The sequence below is a fragment of the Scomber japonicus genome, chromosome 19 (genome assembly GCF_027409825.1).
Source record: "Scomber japonicus isolate fScoJap1 chromosome 19, fScoJap1.pri, whole genome shotgun sequence".
Taxonomy (NCBI): domain Eukaryota; kingdom Metazoa; phylum Chordata; class Actinopteri; order Scombriformes; family Scombridae; genus Scomber; species Scomber japonicus.
The window spans coordinates 28,012,692-28,028,200 of record NC_070596.1 but is presented as its reverse complement, the minus strand read 5'-3'; the positions used below and the strand labels follow the sequence as shown (position 1 = coordinate 28,028,200).

At 44.1% G+C, this 15,509-nt stretch overlaps 1 protein-coding gene and 1 long non-coding RNA gene across 2 annotated transcripts in view; one reads left to right on the top strand and one right to left on the bottom strand.

Moving 5' to 3' along the window:
* LOC128379899 (metal transporter CNNM3-like) overlaps positions 1 to 5,445 on the bottom strand; it is a 16,709-nt gene extending 11,264 nt beyond the window's left edge. Inside the window, exons 1-3 of the mRNA XM_053339538.1 lie at positions 4,768 to 5,445; positions 1,016 to 1,350; positions 137 to 313 (exon numbers count right to left, since the gene is read on the bottom strand). Coding sequence (XP_053195513.1) covers positions 137 to 313; positions 1,016 to 1,350; positions 4,768 to 5,445 — 1,190 coding nt within the window. The remainder of the gene's footprint in view (positions 1 to 136; positions 314 to 1,015; positions 1,351 to 4,767) is intronic.
* A 5,133-nt stretch (positions 5,446 to 10,578) lies between these two features.
* Positions 10,579 to 11,684, top strand: LOC128380710 (uncharacterized). Its single transcript, XR_008323495.1, has 3 exons — positions 10,579 to 10,736; positions 11,151 to 11,218; positions 11,406 to 11,684. It is a non-coding gene; the product is annotated as an uncharacterized LOC128380710 (long non-coding RNA).
* The last annotated feature ends 3,825 nt before the right edge of the window (positions 11,685 to 15,509 follow it).

Genomic DNA, 15,509 nt, shown 5'->3' with positions numbered 1-15,509 from the left:
AAGGAAGGAAAGAAGGAAGGGAGGGAGGAAGGGAGGGAGGAAAGAAGGAACAGTCAAAACAGGCGGGGTCAATTTGACCCGGGAGGATGACAGGAAGGTTAAAGATATAAACTGTGACCTCTGTGTGACCTCTGACCTCTCCTCTTCATAGATAGGGACTCGTGTGTATCCGCTCTGCATGATCTCAGACATGGTGGAGAAGTCCAGGACCACGGTGCTGGGCAGCATGAAGCAGTCCTTCAGAGGAGTCAGGATGTCCTCCACCGTCTTACTGCGGAGAGCCCCGCGGCTGAACTCCTCCTTCACAAACTCACTGCACACACACACACACACAGATACACACATACACACACACACACACACACAGTACGGGTCAGTTAGAGCAGGAGAGTCAAACTCATCGCTATTCAAGAGGCAAATACAGAACTATCTGATCTGATGTAGGATCATTAAAAAGAAGGAAGGAAGGAAGGATGGAAGGAAAGGAGTAAGGAGGGGAGGGAGGAAGGACGGACAGAAGGAAGGAACGAAGGAAAGAAAGAAAGAAAGAAAGAAAGAGAAGCAAAGAAGGAAAGAAGGACGGACAGAAGGAGGGAAGGATAGATGAAGGAGGGAAGGAAGGAAGGCAGGATGGATGGAAAGAAGGATAGATGGAGGAGGGAAGAAAGGAAGGAAGAACAGAAGGAAGGATAGATGGAAGGAGGGAAGAGAGAGAAGAAAGGAAGGAAAGAAGGATGGACGGAAGGAAGAAAGTAGAGAAGGAAGGAAAGGAGAATGGAAGGAAAGACGGAAGAAAGGGAAGAAGGACAGAAGGATGGAAGGAAGGAAGGAAAGAGAGAAGGAAGAAAGGAAAGATAGAAAGAAGGAAGGAAGGATAGATGGAAGGAAGGAAGGAAGGAAGGAAGGACAGATGGAAGTAAAAGAACCCAGGAAGTAAAGCAGGCCGGATCAGACCCCTCAGTGGTCCAGTTCTGGCCCACAGGCCTCATGTTGGACCCTCTCTGTTGGTTCCTACCTATACGGGTCGTTGACGCTGGTCCGGATCATCTCCATCGCTCTCTCTCTGATCCCACAGGTGCTGATGTCCCGGCGCAGGCCCAGGTCCAGGATCAGCCCCAGGGGGCAGGAGAGGGGGCAGGTGATCACCATGGAAACCTGGGCCAGCCAGGTCAGCGCCGGCGCCAGCTGGAACCCGTAGCCGGAGCACAGGATGTGAGGCGCCAGCTCGGACAGGAAGAAGATGAGCACGCCGCTGGTGAAGACGGCGGGGACGATGGAGCCCAGCGCGCGGTACAGCAGCACCCCGAGGACCGAGTACCCCACAGCACCCAGGAACAGCAGGGAGCACGTCTGGGGCAACACAACAGGAAGTACTTTAGCTCATTTAAAACACAACAGGAAGTACTTTAGCTCATTTAAAACACAACAGGAAGTACTTTAGCTCATTTAAAACAGAACAGGAAGTACTTTAGCTCATTGTGGTAAAAAGTGTGTCTTCCTCCTTCTCTCTTTCTTTCCTCCCTTCCTTCCTTCCTTTCCTTCCTCCATCCGCCTTCCTTCCTCCCTTCCTCCCTCCTTCTCTCTTACTTTCCTCTCTTCCTTGATCCCCCTTTATTCCTCCCTCCCTCTGTCCTTCCTTCCTTCCTTCCTCCCTCCTTCTCTGTTTCCTTCCTTCTTCTCTTTCCCTTTTCTTCCTTTCTTCCTTCTTTTCCTTCCTCCCTCCTACCTTCAATCCTCCTTCCTTCCTTCTTTTCCTTCCTCCTTCCTACCTTCATTCCTCCTTCATTCCTTCCTTCCTTCTTCCATCCCCCTTTCTTCCTCCCTCCTTCCTTTCTTCCTCCCTCCCTCCTTCCCTCTTTCTTTTCTCCCTTCCTTCCTTGCTCCTTCTCTCTCTTTCCTTCCCTCCTCCTTCTCTTTCTTTCCTCCCTTCCTTCTGTCCTTCCTTCCTCCATTCCCATTTCTTCCTTCCTTCCTTCCTTCCTCCATTCCCTGTTCTTCCTTCCTTCCTTCCTTCCTCCCTCCATTCTCTTTTCTTCCTTCCTTCCTTCTGTCCTTCCTTCCTCCCTCCTTCCTTCTTCTCTCTTTCTATCCTTCCTTCTCTCTTTCCTTCCTTCCTCCATTCCCTTTTCTTCCTTCCTTCCTTCCTTCCTTTCTTCCTTCCTTCCTTCCTTCCTCCCTCCATTCTCTTTTCTTCCTTCCTTCCTTCTGTCCTTCCTTCCTCCCTCCTTCCTTCTTCTCTCTTTCTATCCTTCCTTCTCTCTTTCCTCCCTTCCTCCATTCCCTTTTCTTCTACCCTAACCCTTTTCTTTTAGCTTCATATTAAAATCTCATCTTCTAATGGTCAGTATGAACAGGAGGAATCATTACAGCAAGAAAAACAGGTTTCATTATTCATCTCCTGACTGTTGATCTAAGACAGACGACCTTTGACCTAGCTTTAAAAATACAAATACAGGCCTCCTTCCTTCCTTCCTTCTTTTCTCTTTCCCTTTTCTTCCTCTCTCCCTCCCTCCTTTCTTCCTTCTTTTCTCTTTCCCTTTTCTTCCTCCCTCCCTCCCTCCTTCTCTCTTTCTTTCCTCCCTTCCTTCTTTCATTCCTCCATTCCCTTTTCTTTCTTCCTTCCTTCCTTCCTTCCTTCCTTTCTCCTTTTCTCTTACCCTTTTCTTCCTTCTTTCTTTTTTCTTTCCCTTTTCTTCCTTCTTTCTTTTCTCTTTCCCTTTTCTTCCTCCCTCCCTCCCTCATTCTCTCTGTCCTTCCTTCCTCCATTCCCTTTTCTTTCTTCCTTCCTTCTATCCTTCCTTCCTCCCTCCATTCCCTTTTCTTCCTTCCTTCATTCCCATTTCTTCCTTCCTTCCTTCTATCCTTCCTTCCTTCCTTCCTTCTTCATTTGAGCTCCTGACCGTTGATTTAAGACAGATGACCTTTGACCTAGAAGGCATTACCAGGTCATGTGACTGGCATCGTCACTTTTAAACACTGAAACTTTAATTTTAGTGTTCTTAGATTTGGCTTTTCTCTTTTTTTACATTCCTTTCTTTCTCTCTTTTTATCTTTAAATCTAAAGTTCACAGCGCTGGTGGAACTGAAACTCGTGTCAAAGTGAAACAGTCAGTCGGTCAGAAAGGAAGATAAGAAGGTAAACATTTCACATTCATGCTGACTTTAAAATGTCCTCCTACCTTCCTTTCTACCTCCCTCCCTCCTTCCTTCCTCCCTTCCTCCTTCCTTCCTTCCTTTCTCCCTCCCTCCCTTCTTTTCTCCCTTCCTTCCTCCCTCCCTCTCTCCCTCCCTCCCTTCCTCTTTTCCTTTCACTCTCCCTCCTTCCTTCCTTCTTTCCCCCTGTCCTTCCTTTCCTTCCTTCCTCACTCCTACCGTCCTTCCTCACTCCTACCTTCCTCCCTTCCTTCCTTCCTCCCTCCCTCCTACCTTCCTCCCTTCCTCCCTCCCTCCCTCCTTCCTTCCTTCCTCACTCCTACCATCCTCCCTTCCTTCCTTCCTTCCTCTTTTCCTTTCTCTCTCTCTCCCTCCTTCCTTCCTTCCTTCTTTCCTCCATCCTTCCTTTACTTCCTTCCTTCCTTCCTCACTCCCTCCTTCCTCTTTTCCTTTCTTCCTCCCTCCCTCCTTCCTCCCTCCCTTCCTCCCTCCCTCCCTCCCTTCTTCCTTCCTCCCTCCCTCCCTGCCTCCCTCCCACCCTCCTACCTTCCTCCCTCCCTCTCTCCTTCCTTCCTCCCTCCCTCCCTCCCTCCTTCCCTCTTTTCCTTTCTCTCTCCCTCCTTCCTTCCTTCTTTCTTTGAACCCAACATGTATCTGTTGAGGTGTTTATGAATGATTTATGGATCAGAGGTTTGTTAGTAGGAGTGATTGTGAGGAATCCTGTGAGTGTGAATCTGAGCAGCATGTGAGGGTTAATGTTCCTGTTGCTTTAAGGCAAGGTTAGAAATTAGTGAACTTTCCCTTTAATGTGTCTCTGAACCCTTAAAACAGGCGGCAGTGGAAAACCCATAACGGGATGTTACTAGTTATCTCATTTCACCTAAAGTCAAACATTTATACACAACTTTAGATTCAATGAGTTTTATCTCCACCAGGATTCATTTCAAGTATTTATACTAGACTATAGTACAGTTTGAAGTATTTATACTTGACTGTAGTACAGTTTGAAGTATTTATACTAGACTGTAGTACAGTTTGAAGTATTTATACTAGACTGTAGTACAGTTTGAAGTATTTATACTAGACTGTAGTACAGTTTGAGGTACTTGTACTCGACTGTAGTACAGTTTGAAGTATTTATACTAGACTGTAGTACAGTTTGAAGTATTTATACTAGACTGTAGTACAGTTTGAAGTATTTGTACTAGACTGTAGTACAGTTTGAAGTATTTATACTTGACTGTAGTACAGATTGAAGTATTTATACTTGACTGTAGTACAGTTTGAGGTACTTGTACTTGACTGTAGTACAGTTTGAAGTACTAGTACTTGACTGTAGTACAGTTTGAGGTACTAGTACTTGAAGTAGTAGTACTTGACTGTAGTACAGTTTGAAGTACTTGTACTTGACTGTAGTACAGTTTGAAGTACTAGTACTTGACTGTAGTACAGTTTGAGGTACTAGTACTTGACTGTAGTACACCACTAACCAGTCCTGCTCCTACCAGTGTGTAGATGTGTGTAGATGTGTGTAGATGTGTGTTAGTAGTTTATGTCTCGTGCTGCACGTTGCCGGTTTAAACTTGTTTAGTTTTTTATTATTCAGCAGCTCACCAAGAAGTTCCCCCTCCTCCTGATGGGCTCCAGGCGTTTGGCGGCCCGCTTCTCCTCCTCGGAGCCGCAGCTGTGCAGCACGTAGAGCTCCAGCGGGTCCAACCACAGCAGGCTCAGGTTGACCGTCCGCAGCAGCGCGCACAGCAGCAGCAGCACCACCACCAGCACGGCCAGACCCCACGGCGGGATGTGATCGGCGGGCTGCTCGGTGTTTACACGCAGTCTGTCCGGGCCCACGGATGCCCATTTCCCTTTGCTCTGCACGCACAGGTGATGCAAGGTCCGCTCGGCTCTCCTCTGCACCTGCACCAACACCAACCCGCTGTGCTCCTCATCTGGGGTGAAGTCTCCTCTCACCTGGAAGGCAGACTCCTTCCGGTTCGTCTCCTCCTCGCAGGGGTCCGGTGCATCCCCGACAGCCCCTGCAGCTCCACCAGGCTCCCCAGCAAACGCCACCCACGGCCAGCTGCCATTCAGATCAGCCCCGAAGAGACGGAGCTTGAACGTCGCTCCTTCTGGCGCAGAGACGATGCGACCCTTCATGCACACCAGGCCGGCCGGGTCTTCCACTCGCAGCCCCAGGACGAGCGGGGCTCCCTGGCTGCAGGCGCCGTACCTGATCCCGCACAACAACAATATCATCAACAGGAACCGTAGACCTGCCAAGCTGGCCACCATATTGGAATTGCTCAGCCTGGCTCCGTGCGGGTCATATGACTCGTTAGCCCCCGCCCACCGGGGGTGAGCCGGCAGCACAGAGCGAACGCCCCCTTTCTCATTCAACACAGTTTCTCTTTTTAAAATGGGTTTTTATTTGCTGGTTTTTGATGATTAAAAGATGCATTTTAAATAAATGACGCATGATATGAATAAAAATTTACTTCTTTTTTTATTTTGTGCTGAATTTTACACACAAAAATGCAAATTAAATTGTTTCATTGAGCTGATTTTGACTAAACCATGCACTTCTGAAAGATCTTTGTTTATATATATATATTAATTTAAAATGTCCTTTGTTTTACTTTTTAATTAATGCATGCTGCTCAATTTGCTCCTTATATTTTCTCATGTGTGTTATTGATCTGTTGCTCATGTCTTGTCTGTGTCCCTTTGGTTTTAAGTCGAAATAATGTTATTAATAATAATAATAATAATAATAACTTGATTTGTGTTGCACCTTTCATACAATAAATGCAGCTCAAAGTGCTTTGCAACAAAAATAAACTACATACACCAAGTTCTTCACATTAAAAGGAACATAAAAGGAGGATAGAGAAATAATAAAACAAGAAAGAGGAAGGAAATAAAAACGTGAATGTAATATAAGATGAAATATAATAATAATAAAAATAACAATAAAATAGTACATAGTAAAAGTAGCTTTAAAAATAGAATAAAAACAATATGTAATTTGTTTAATAAAGTTTAGAGAGAGAAAAACAACCCTGCAACTGTACTGTGCGGCCGCCATTTTGGCTCCAGCACACAGGCGGAGCTGAGGCACGAGGCGACATGTTGGGGCTTTTATTTTGAAGGTTTTCCTTTTTCTTGCACCTCCCTCTTCTCCACCTCCAGCCAATTGGGAGCTCATGTGGTCTCACAGCCAATAAAAGAGAGGAAAACAAAGAGGAGCTCACGCCCATCTTTTGTTTGATGTTATAAAAACAAGTCATTCATCACTTCAGAGGCCCTGACAGTCAACAGAGAGGCGTTTAAAGGACATTTCTTCTTCAGTGTGTGTGTCCATGTTGGTTTAGTTTAAATTTAAAGAGTTAAAATGTGAAAATAAAAGTATGAATAACTTCACATATTCTTTTTTTGTGGACTCAGCATCAAATTTCTGCTTTTAATCCATTTAGAGAGAATATATTAGAGGATTATGGTAAAAATGTTCCTTCCTTCATTCCTCTTCTCCTTTCTCCCTCCTACCTTCTTTCCTTCCTCCCTTCCTTCCTTCCTTCCTTCCTTTTCCCTCCCTCCCTCCCTTTCTTCCTTCTTTCCCTCCTCCCTCCCTTCCTTCCTTCATTCCTCTCTTCTCCCTCCCTCCCTTCCTTCCTTCCTCCCTTCTCCCTCCCTCCCTTCTTCCCTTTCCTTCTTTCCTTCCTTCCTCCCTTCTCCCTCCCTTCTTTCCTTCCGTCCTTGCTTCGTTCCCTCCTTCCTTTCTTCCTCTCTTCTTTCCTTCCTTCCTTCTTTCCTTCCTCCCTCCCTTCCTTCCTTCCTTCTTTCCTTCCTTTCTTCCTTCCTACCTTCTTTCCCTCCTTCCTTCCTTCCTTCCTTCCTTCCTTCCTACCTTCTTCCCTTCTTTCCTTAAATCGAAGATTATTTTCTTTTTTTTGTGGACTCAGTATCAAATTTCTGCTTTTAATCCATTTAGAGAGAATATATTAGAGGATTATGGTAAAAATGTCTAAGTGGTGTAACCATAAAAACTTTGGAAGGAATGAAGGAAGGAAGGAAGGAAGGAAGGAAGGAAGGAAGGAAGGATGAAGGAAAGAAGGAGCAAGAAGAAGAAGCAATTTAAAGTAAGTTGCACCTTTATCACAATGAATAAATGGTGTGAATCCATCCTTTTTATAATTAGGGTGAGTTTTTATCTCTGCGGGGAATAAGAGGTGCAGGATTGTTCACCGTCTGATAACCAGCTTCCTTTAGAGGATCCACCCACACGTCCTGTAAACATTCCTCACATCAGTTAATATGAAACGAGCCGGTTTAGTTTCTGCAGCACAAAAAAAACCCCTCACCATTCACTCAATCAAACAGAGGCTGATTTTTTTCTGTAGAGAAATATATCTCAGGTTTATTTAACCTTTCAGATTTCTATGAATAACTTGCACATATTCTTATTTTGTGGACCCAGCATCAAATTTCTGCTTTTAATCCATTTAGAGAGAATATATTAGAGGATTATGGTAAAAATGTCTAAGTGGTGTAACCATAAAAACTTTGGAAGGAAGGAAGGAAGGGAGGAAGGAAGGAAGGAAGGACAGAGGAAATAAGGAAGGAAGGAGGGAGAGAGAAAGGAAAAGAGGAAGGGAGGAAGGTAGGGGGGAGGAAGGAAAGAAGGAAGGAAGGACAGAGGAAATAAGGAAGGAGGGAGAGAGAAAGGAAAAGAGGAAGGGAGGAAGGTAGGGGGGAGGAAGGAAAGAAGGAAGGAAGGAAGGACAGAGGAAATAAGGAAGGAGGGAGAGAGAAAGGAAAAGAGGAAGGGAGGAAGGAAAGACGGAAGGGAGGAAAGAAAGAGAGAAGGGAGGGAGGAAGGTAGGGGGAGGAATGAGGGAGGAAGGAAAGAACGAGGGAGGGAGGGAGGGAGGGAGGGAGGAAGGGAAGACGGAAGGGAGGAACGAAGGGAGGAAGGAAGGGAGGAAAGGAAAGGAAAGAGAGAAGGGAGGAAGGAAGGAAGGAAAAAAAAAAAACCTCACAAAAAAATTCGTCATCAATCAAACAGAGGCTGATTTTTCTTTCTGTAGAGAAATATATCTCAGGTTTATTGAACCTTGTAGATTTCTTCAAATGCATTACAGTAGAGTTATAAAACAGTATGTACACATTGCTTTAAGTTAAGTTACACAATCCCATATTTGGAAGTGCTCCCCCTCCCATTTCTGTTCAACCCGTCGTGGTTAAAAAGAAAAAAAGAAAAAAGAAAAAAGAAAAGAAACACATTCACAACCAAGACAAACATGTTATAAAGCAGTGTCTGAATATTAACCCTTAAACAGGCCTTATACTAGTTATGTCATTTGCACCTAAAGTAAGGAAGGAAGGAAGGGAAGAAGGAAGGGAGGAAGAAGGAAGGAAAGGAAGGAAGGTAGGAAGGAAAGAAGGGAAGAAGGAAGGAAAGGAGGAAGGAAGGGAAGCAAGGGAGGAAGAAGGAAGGAAAGGAGGGAGGGAGGGAGGGAGGGAGGGAGGAAGGAAGGAAGGAAGGAAGGAAGGAAGGACAGATGAAGGAAGGAAGAAAGGACAGAAGGAGGGAACATTTACCCTAACAGCTGAACTTAGATCTGAGGAAGGAAGGAAGGAAGGAAGGAAGTAGGGAGGAAGGACAGAAGGACAGATGAAGGAAGGAAGGAAGGAAGGAAGGAAGGAAGGACGGAAGGAAGGTACTTTAGGGGGGAAATGAATAAAAGGGAAAATAACTTGTTAAGCATCTGTTCATTGTTATATTATTATCATTATTTGTATTTTAGGGCTTTTAAATCATCTCATCTCTGAACTGCAACTCTTAAAAAACTTGATAAATACTGAGGGAGGGAGGAAGGAAGGACGGAGGAAAGGAAGGACGGAAGGAGGCAGAGAGAAATGAAAAGAGGAAGGGAGGAAGGTGGGGGGTGGGAGGAAGGTAGGAAGGAAGGAAGGAAGGAAGGAAGGAAGGGTGGAGGAAAGAAGGAAGGAAGGAAGGAAGGAGGGAGAGAGAAAGGAAAATAGGAAGGGAGGAAGGAAAGAGAGAAGGAGGGAGGGAGGAAGGAAAGATGGAAGGGAGGAAAGAAAGAGAGAAGGAGGGAGGGAGGAAGGAAAGATGGAAGGGAGGAGGAAAGGAGGGAGGAAAGAAAGAGAGAAGGAGGGAGGAAGGAAGGAAGGAAGGAAGGAGGGAGGAAAGAAAGAGAGAAGGAGGGAGGAAGGAAGGAAGGAGGAAAGAAGGAGCAAGAAGACTTTTTTTCTTTCTTCTTTTTTCTTTTCTCTTTCTTTCCTCCTTTTTCTTTCTGTTCTTTCTTCCTCCTTTTTTATTTCTCTTCTTCTTTCTCTATTTGTATTTTAGGGCTTTTAAATCATCTCATCTCTGCACTGCAACTCTTAAAAAACTTTAAGATAAATACTGTCTGATCTGTCAGCGTGTGCAAAGAAAAAGCTAAAATGCATCTAAAAAAAAAAAAAAAGAAAAGGATGATAATAGATGCATCGCCCTCTCCTCAGGACATCAGGACATCTTTCATTATAAATAGATGTTAGGCCAGAGGTGTCAAACTCATCTTCATTCAAGGGCCACATACAGTACACACCAATTTGATCTGATGTGGGCCGGATCATTAAAAAGATGGAAGGAAGGAAGGAAGGAAGGAAATAAGAAGGGAAGGAAGGAAGGAAGGAAGGAAGGAAGGAAACACAGATGGAAGAAAGGACAGAAGGAAGGAAGGAAGGAAGCAATGAAGGAAGGAAGGAAAGAAGGAAGAAAGGAAGGAAGGAAGGAAGAAAGAAAGGGAGGAAGGACAGATGGAAGGAAGAAAGAAAAGATGAAAGAAAGGAAGGAAGGAAGGAAGGAGGGAAGTAGCGAAGGAAGGAGGGACAGATGGAAGGAAGGACAGAAGGAAGGAAGAAAGGAAGGAAGGGAGGAAGGACAGATGGAAGGAAGGACAGAAGGAAGGAAGAAAGGAAGGAAGGGAGGAAGGACAGATGGAAGGAAGAAAGGAAGGAAGGGAGGAAGGACAGATGGAAGGAAGGACAGAAGGAAGGAAGAAAGGAAGGAAGGGAGGAAGGACAGATGGAAGGAAGGACAGAAGGAAGGAAGAAAGGAAGGAAGGGAGGAAGGACAGATGGAAGAAAGAAAGAAGGATGAAAACCAAAACCATTCAAACAGCTTTTTGTGAATGATACACAACTCCTGAACTAGCCTGAGAACCCTGCAGCAGAAAATATTTAACCTTCGTCCGGGTCTAATCATCACACCGCTACAGTGGTAGTTGCTGATAAGCCCCCCCTGCTCCCCCGCTCCAGTCTCATGACAAGAAAAAAAAAAGAAAGAAAAGAAAAAAGGGGGTCTGAACAATAAAAACTGGCTTAGCAGATCGGACCGGCGGTCAAAAAAAAAAAAAGCTGGAGGAATTTTAATATTTCTGAGCGGCGGGAGAGGAGCGGAGATAAGAGAAGCTGGGGTGGAAAATATATGAAGGAGTGAAAAGTGAGAAGGAAGTGTGGGAGGAGATGTGAAGAAGAAAAAGAAGGTGAAGCAGGATAGCAAAAAGGATGGGAATGTAGAGAGAGAGAGGGAGAGAGAGAGAGAGAGGGAGACAGAGAGAGAGGGGGAGAGAGAGACAGAGAGGGAGACAGGGAGGGGGAGAGAGAGAGAGAGAGAGAGAGCAAGCGAGAGAGAGAAAGAGAGAGAGAGGGAGAGAGACAGGGAGGGGGAGAGAGAGAGAGAGAGAGAGAGCAAGCGAGAGAGAGAAAGAGAGAGAGTGGGAGAGAGACAGGGAGGGGGAGAGAGAGAGAGAGAGAGAGAGAGAGAGAGAGAGAGAGAGAGAGAGAGAGAGAGAGAGAGAGAGAGCAAGCGAGAGAGAGAAAGAGAGAGAGAGGGAGAGAGACAGGGGGGGAGAAAGGGAGAGAGGGGGAGAGAGAAAGAGAGAGAGAGGGAGAGAGACAGGGAGAGAGGGAGAGAAAGAGAGAAAGAGAGAGAGAGAGAGGAAAAAAAAAAGCTTTGGTTATCATGACTGATAATGACAAAAAAATATATAAAAGAGTGAAAAGTGAGAAGGAAGTGTGGGAGGAGATATGAAAAAGAAGAAGAAGGAGAAACAGGATAGCAAAAAGGATGGGAATGTAGAAAGAGAGAGAGAGAGAGAGAGAGAGAGAGAGAGAGAGAGAGAGAGAGAAATAAAAAACTTTGGTTATCACGACTAATAATGACAAAAATAATCTAGAAGAAGGCTACAGAAGATAGGAGGAGTAAATCTGAGGTCAACTTGGTGCAATGTTTATTGCTAATGTCTTCCTAGTAAAACAACGGAAATAAAACTTTATAATAACATATCAGGACATCTTTCATTATAAATAGATGTTAGGAGCAGAGGTGTCAAACTCATCTTCATTCAAGGGCCACATACAGTACACACCAATTTGATCTGATGTGGGCCGGATCATTAACAAGATGGAAGGAAGGAAGGAAATAAGAAAGGAAGGAAGGAAGAAAGGAAGGAAGGAAGGAAAGACAGATGGAAGAAAGGACAGAAGGAAGGAAGGAAGGAAGAAAGGAAGCAATGAAGGAAGGAAGGACAGATGGAAGGAAGGACAGAAGGAAGAAAGGAAAGAAGGGAGGAAGGACAGATGGAAGGAAGAAAGAAAAGATGAAAGAAAGGAAGGAAGGAAGGAAAGACAGGCAAAAGGAAGGAGGAAAGAAAGGTAGGAAAGAGATGAAAGAAAGGAAGGAAGGAAGGATAGAAGGACAGATGGAAGGAAGGACAGAAGGGAGGGAGGAAGGACAGATGGAAGGAAGAAAGAAAGGAAGGAACAAAGAAAAGATAAAAGAAAGGTAGGAAGGAAGGAAGGAAAGACGGGCAAAAGGAAGGAGGAAAGAAAGTTAGGAAAGACAGATGAAAGAAAGGAAGGAAGGAAGGAAGGAAGGACAGAAGGAAGAAAGGAAGGAAGGATGGAAGGACAGATGGAAGGTAGGAAAAGAACACAGGAAGGATAGTGTAGTGTGGGCCGGATAGCTCCCCTCGGCGGGCCGGTTCTGGCCCGCGGGCCGCATGTTTGACACCCCTGATGTCGGCTATTGTCTCTCTCAGCATCATTTGAATGCCCGTCTCTTCATGTACAGATTATTTACAGTCATTTAACACAAACAGCAAATCAGGGAAGTGAACACAGTGTTGCTAGGGCAACCCGACAGGCTGCGTCTCACAGCTGGAAGCCCGATGTCACGCCTTTTAACCCTTAAACAGGCAGGAGTGGAAAATTAGACGTAAAAAATCCTTACTAGTTATGTCATTTGCACCTAAAGTAAGGAAGGAAGGAAGGAAAGAAGGAAGAAAGGAAGGAAGGAAGGAATGGAAGAAGGAAGGAGGGAGGAGGGAAGGAAGGAAAGGACGAAGGAAGGAAAGGAAGAAGGAAGGAAAGGAGGGAGGGAGGAAGGAAGGAAGGAAGGAAGGAAGGGAGTAAGAAGGAAGGAAAGGAAGAAGGGAGGAAGGTAGGAAGGGAAGGAGGGAAGGGAAGGAGGGAGGGAGGGAGGAAGGGAGGAAGAAGGAAGGGAGGAAGGGAGGAAGGGAGGAGGGGAAGGAAGGGAAGGAAGGAAAGGAAGAAGGAAGGTAGGAAGGAAAGTAGGGAAGAAGGAAGGGAAGGAGGACGGGAGGGAGGAAGGAAGGATAGAAGAAAGGAAGGAAGGAAGGGTTGGAAAAAAGGAAGGATAGAAGAAAGGAAGGGAGGAAGGGTTGGAAAAAAGGAAGGAAGTAAGGGAGGAAAGAATGAACAGTCAAAACAGAAGGGGTCAATTTGAGGAAGGAAGGGAGGAAGGAAGGAAGGGAAGGAAGGGAGTAAGAAGGAGGGAGGAAGAAGGAAAGAAAGGAGGGAGGAAGGAACGAAGGACGGAAGGAAGGAAGGACGGGAGGGAGGAAGGAAGGATAGAAGAAAAGGAAGGAAGGAAGGGTTGGAAAAAAAGGAAGGAAGTAAGGGAGGAAAAGAAGGACCCGGGAGGACGACAGGAAGTTAAAAGAGTCTGTATCTCCTGGTGCACGTTGCCTGTTTAAGGGTTTTAAACAAAAAAACAAACAGAAAACAGGAATAAATACAATGTTTACAATAAATACAACATTACTAAGTCAAACAAACATTTTTTTTTTCACATTTCCCAGTACACAAACTGGTGGTCGCAACAGCCAACCAGCGGCTTTACTGGAAACCAGTATAAGACCAATTGCTACATGAGACCTATATGAACCAGCAGGCAGGTCTAATATTTCTTCATATCGAGGGTAAGGCTATGTTGACTATACAGTATATTTGCATTTAACAGGCAGGTTTCTTCCTCTCAGGTCAGTGAGCTGAAACGTCCTGCTGAATAAAATCTATCGTTTCTCAGAGTGAGGATCTTCCCAACGGCTGGATTTACCAGTTAGGAGGCCGCAGGGCAAAAATGAGCTGCTGGGCCCCCCCCCCCACCACCATTAAAACCCCAACTCCCCCTTAGCTGGCCCCATTTCCTCCCATTATCTCTGCATTGTGTGTGTTATTCCAATGCCAGCCCCGAGTTTGCTCTGTGGTCAGCCGATAAAGCAGAAATCAATTTAGCAATATGCATCATGACGGCACACAAAACATGAAATAAACGAACTGGAATTTGACACGTTAAGATTTTAAGGTTGGAAAATGAGCAGAACATTGCAAATATTGTGCTTTAGTGGTGCATATTATTCCCAATAAACATTTTCAACACATCAAATTACGACAAACCAGTTGACCCTGAGGCTTTTTGCTGCGTTCATGTCATATGGGATCGATTATAGCGATAGGAAAGCCGAGATTTGTATTAAAAATGGCCAATTAAGGGTTAAAAGTGTGTGAGCATTGACAATAACCCATCATATCTAGTAGATGAAGGTTTAATCACCTTAAGGGACAAACTTATAGGCATCCCTATATGCTCGATTTTTCCGATGCTTCAGTATTATGCTAACGAAACATGCTAACGGTATCAATACTGCCAACCATTTCCGTTATCGTCATCATTATGATTTTCGTCATTTTCAGATATCTAGTAGATTAACCACCTTTAGCGATAAACTTATAGGCTTCCCTTTATGATTGATTTTCGGATGTTTATGTATTACAAAGCGCAACGCAACGAAACATGCTAACGGTATCAATACCACCAAGTATTTCCATTACTGTCTTTACCGTGATTATCATGACACTACCGTTTACCAAAATGCTAACACAACATGCTAACGGTATCACTACCGCCAACTATTTCCATTACCGTGATTATCATCATTGGTGCTGCTCTAGCTACTCTGACCGTGACTTTCTCTATTTTAATATTAATCGTAATTAATTTTAAAGGTCACAGAACCCGACCTGAATTCGTAGTTAACTTGTTATATTTCACCACTAATAAAAATTAATTACAGTTAGTATTAAAATATATAAAAAGTTGTGGTAATGACGGTAATGAAAATAGTTGTTGGTATTAATACCGTTAGCATGTTTTTTCTTTTCCGCTTTGTGCTTCGTAATACAGAAGCGGCTCAAAACAAATCATACCATTATCGTAGGTAAAAATATCACGGTAAATGCTGTTATTAGGATAATTGTATGGTTGATTTTCAGACGCTTCTGTATTACAAAGCACAAATCGGAGGTGTTAACGAAACATGCTAACGGTACTAATACCACCAACTATTTTCCATTATCGTCATTAACGCGACTTTCTATATTTTAATACCAAGTGTAATTTAATTTTAAAAGTCAAAGAACCTGATTTTATGGTAATTTCCAGCTTTCACCACTAATAAAAGGATTTAAGGAAAATTAATTACAGTTAGTATTAAAATATAGAAAGTTGTGGTAATGACAGTAATGAAAATAGTTGTTGGTATTAATACCGTTAGCCGTACCGTTAAAAATATCACGGTAAATGCTGTTATTAGGATAATTGTATGGTTGATTTTCAGACGTTTCTGTCTTACGAAGCACGAAGCGGAGGTGCTATCGAAACATGCTAACGGTATTAATACCAACAACTATTTTCATTACTGTCATTAACGCAACTTTCAGTCACAGAACCTAAATTTCCAACTGTTTTAAACTAGCTATATATTACCATTAATAGAAGGACTTCAGGAAAGATCATCGTAACATGAAAATTTGATGCCACAAAGTAAGCTAACGAAAAAATTGTTCTGACTTAATCACGATAATTCTGATCCAATATGACATGAACGCAGCATTTTGGGGCATTTTCGCTTTCATTTTGTTTTGGTAATCCAGCCTTGATCTTCTCACTCAGGAAATCATCCCACAAAAAGGAAGAAATGCTT